General features: G+C 48.3%; 1 protein-coding gene across 3 annotated transcripts in view; it reads left to right on the top strand.

Moving 5' to 3' along the window:
• The window catches only part of ARHGEF18 (Rho/Rac guanine nucleotide exchange factor 18), a 55112-nt gene that overhangs the window by 49084 nt on the left and 2157 nt on the right, over window positions 1–3871 (top strand). For all 3 annotated transcript variants that reach the window (XM_019513643.1, XM_019513642.1, XM_019513644.1), the window contains 3 exons: window positions 546–593; window positions 1523–1990; window positions 2320–2647. In XM_019513643.1, the coding sequence (XP_019369188.1) occupies window positions 546–593; window positions 1523–1990; window positions 2320–2647 (844 nt within the window). The remainder of the gene's footprint in view (window positions 1–545; window positions 594–1522; window positions 1991–2319; window positions 2648–3871) is intronic.

Raw genomic sequence — 3871 nt, 5'->3', positions numbered from 1 at the left:
GAGCTAGACTGTTCTCAGTGGTGGCAGATGACAGAACAAGGAGTAATGGTCTCATGTTGTAGCAAGAGAAGTTTAGGTGAGGTATTAGGAAGAATTTTCTCACTAGGAGGGTAGTAAAACACTAGAACAGGTTACCCAAACAAAGCTTTGGCTGGGATGATCTAGTTGCCATTCACTTTGCACTCATGTTATCGGTCTGATAAGATAAAATATGGCTTGAATTGCTCAGAGATGACGTCAGCAGCTGCCCATAGGTGATGAGTCCGTGCAGGAGGGCTGGAAGAAACGAGCCTCAAGGCAGTAGGGAGAGGAAGGCTGTTGCCCCAATTCCTTATGCAGTATTGCTCTGATAAATCTAGTTCCCCAGTGAATGTTTCCACTATGATGTTTTTCCAGGTTTTTTCCTGTCAAATGACCTGGCAGTTGTTTGTCTTCTGTGTGGTTGTATTCAGGCAGCATTCATTTCATTATTAGAAAGAAGGTTAGACATTGTATAAAAACACTCTCTCCCTTCCAGAGTCTCTAATGCTTTTCTCTTTCTTCAGCTTGTCCAGAGGATACAAAAGCTCTTACAGTTGCTCCTCAGCCTTCAGGTAAAATTTGCATATTCAGTCCAATAGATGTGTTGTGTTGAGCTGTTAAGTTTGCTGCAATGTAGGTAATGGAGTTTGCTTGTAGCAGCACTAAAAAGTCAAATTTTCTGGGTGTGCTGAAGGTAGCTGAGAAATTTATCTGAGACTTGAGTTCTAGTGCAACCAGCGTGATTCCTGGCCTTTTGGAGGAAGCCGAGCTCTGCTGCTTCGTGAAAGAGAAACTTCGTTCCTTTTAATTTATGTCCAATCCGCCCCATTTACCTCTTAGGCTTCCACTTGCTTTTCTTGCAGTGAAGCGTGCTGTGCTCCCCGCAGGTATTTCTGTTGAATAGAAACACATGCATGTGGCAGTGATTCTCAGCTGCGGGGGCTGTGGAATATTATCATCTGATAACAGTGTTATAATATAACAGTAGTAGCACTGTTAGGGGTACAGACATGATTCACAAGACAACCCAGAATTTACCAACAGGAATCGAAAGCATTCTGGCCTGTTGTGGTCTTTCTGAGTTCTTTGCAACAAAAGTATTGCTCTAGCATTTCTCTGTATTCAGAAAAAGAGTGTAAACTAAAAGCTGGCATTTTCCAGGGGTGCCTTGAATTTGTTGAGGGGTGCCTCAAGTCTAAAAATGCTGAGAATCGCTGGTACATAAGGTGACGTACGTACTATAATTTGATACAATATTTCATAACATTCTAGGTGATCTCTAGGGTCAAAAGATGCTTCATTTTGAATGGTCCAGGCTTAATATTTTGTCTTGAGATTATCTGTAATATTGAGGCGATTGCTGCAATGCATTCTGACTGGGAGCTCAGTCCAGCTCTAGAGACAGATGTGTGTATCTCCTGAGATACGGCAATCTCCCCTCACCGCAGCTGTATCTTTCAAGCCCACGCGCCTAATGATTCTGTTGGGGTGTTTCTTCCAGGCAGTGATATCCCAGCAGGACAGCTGCATTGAAATGCAGCGTGCCACCCTCCTGGATCGGGAGAAGCAGTACCGGCTGCAGTCGACACGTGGAAACCTGCTTCTAGAGCAAGAAAAGCAGCGCAACTTTGAGAAACAGAAGGAAGAAATGGCAAATGTGCAGAAGCTGCAGAACCAGCTGAAGCAGGAGCAGCAGCGCTGGGAACGGGAGAGGGACTGGCAGCAGAAGGAATTTGAGAAGACAGAGGCACAGCTGCAGGAGCGTGAGGAGGAAACCCGGCAGCTGAAGGATCGCTTGAGCCAGGATCGGGAGGAGCTGGAGAGACAACGGGAGGCCTATCAGCATGACCTGGAGAGGCTGCGGGAAGCACAGAGAGCAGTTGAGAGAGAGCGAGAACGTCTAGAGCAGCAAAAGAAGCTGAAAAAGCAGAATACGGTGTCAGGCACATTCTCCCCAGACCTGGGACAGGTAAGGAGCTTGTGCCCGGGGAGGACAGAGGCTCTTTTTGCTTCCCGCCCCCTTCTCATTCTGCTGCTGCTGCTCACTGTGGCCCTTTTTGGAGGTCCTCTCCCAGAGGTAATGATAAATAAGATCTGTGTGGCTAAGCTGCTTGGTTCGTGTAGCAGGACTTCTTTAGACTGTATTTCAGTATAGCACGTTGCAGGGGCAAGGACGGGGCAGCCACTTGTTTTGGTCACAAGGAGTTTCTCTCTTGGGGAATAATGGTTTTATGCTTCTTACTTCTTGGAGAAGTGCAGACCATCCATTTTATATAGACCAACTTCTTTCTCATGTAGGGCCAAATGCTGAGCCATTCCGCCAGCTTCAATGGAGAAGGGATAGAAGTTTCTGTGCCGCACCTGAAAACCTCTGGGAGGGCCAGCGTCTCGGGAATGGATTATCTGGAGCGGCCAGAGCTGGTTCGCAGGGACAGCACCACCCTGGAGAATCGCCTGGTTCTTGCAATGAAAAACGAAGTGCCAATACACCTCCTGAGCACAACCAATCAGATACAGAAGCAGGCTGCAGTTCAGCAACAAATCCCCACCAAGCTTGCCGCTTTCTCAAAAGGAAGCAAAGAAAAGGGTGGGAAAAGCAAAGCATCTCACAGGATGGACAGCTCAGGTGAGGGTAATAAAGTACATCCTGCAGTTCTGCCAAAATCAGACTCGCGGGACAGCGCTCAGGGTAAATTGCAGACCACCTCTGGCCAGCCCAGAACGGCCTGCCCATGTGCATTGCAGAGCCACCAGTCGCAGGCGGGCTTGTGCAAGCCAGGGGCTAAAAGCTGGTGAAAGGCCAGGTTACAAGTGACTACAGTCCTTGGAATGGGGAGGTGGCCTGCCTGGGCCGTATGTCTTAATTACTCCTGCCTGGTGCAGTCACTTGCTAACCCACCAGCCATATAAAAATCTGCTTAGCGCTTGGCCGCCAGAGTGACAGTAACGGACAGACTAGCAGCATCGTACGTGCACCGAGGGAGTAGAACTTGTCCAGACTGATTTGCTCCCATGTCTCTCCATCCTGTCCTCTGCTGCGGCACCTTTGAGTGTGGGCAGGGGAGAAATAGGTTCCTGTTTCCAGAGAGCTGATGAGAAGCAAAGCATCCAGCTTAGATCTGGGCATGAGTATTTCGAGCAGGTAGGAAGGAATGAACGATGATTGTTCCTGAGGTCTAGCTTACATGTGAATGCTGAGCATCACACATTATCACCGTGGCTAAGCATGATAATAGTACCCGAAGCTGCGCCAGCTTGCAGCGGTTGGTTTATCCCAACCAGCCTTTCTCTGCCTCTTTGTGGGTAGTGGTGGGTTCAGGAACACTTCTCTGAGGCAGTGATGTACACGTCCCAGTACAAACCAAACAGTTCCAGCAACTAGCCAAGCCCAGCCCCTCCCTTGGCACTTGGAAGTTGGTACCTTGCCAACATTCCTCACACCGTGAATGTGACTTTCCAGGCCAGAAGGGGCCCACAGACGTTACAGTAAAATCCAAAAGGGGCTAATTTTGTTAGAAATAGAAGGGAGTACAAATGTGGTTACGATGCCATGATGTAATTTGTTGCTAACAGTTGAGTGGCCTTTGCCAATGACAGACGATGCAAAAACCACAGTTTTCCAGCCGCTTAAAAGGATCTTATTTTCAGCTGAGGAGAGCAGCCTGTAGTTCTGCCTTACACAATTATCTAATCTGTGCGCCAGGTTCAGGCTGGCAAGGGTACAAGCCAACACGCCTGCATTTGTGTACTGTAGAGACAGATGTTGGTCACTGGTCAGTGTTGCTGTGCATTGTGGAGGGCAGCAAAAAGGGTTGGGGGTTGGGGCACATGACTTGTGAGGAGAGGCTGA

Source organism: Gavialis gangeticus, unplaced genomic scaffold (genome assembly GCF_001723915.1).
Source record: "Gavialis gangeticus isolate Ggan-Ray unplaced genomic scaffold, GavGan_comp1, whole genome shotgun sequence".
Taxonomy (NCBI): domain Eukaryota; kingdom Metazoa; phylum Chordata; order Crocodylia; family Gavialidae; genus Gavialis; species Gavialis gangeticus.
Note: the sequence above shows the minus strand (reverse complement) of the source record. Positions and strands in the feature narration are given on the sequence as shown.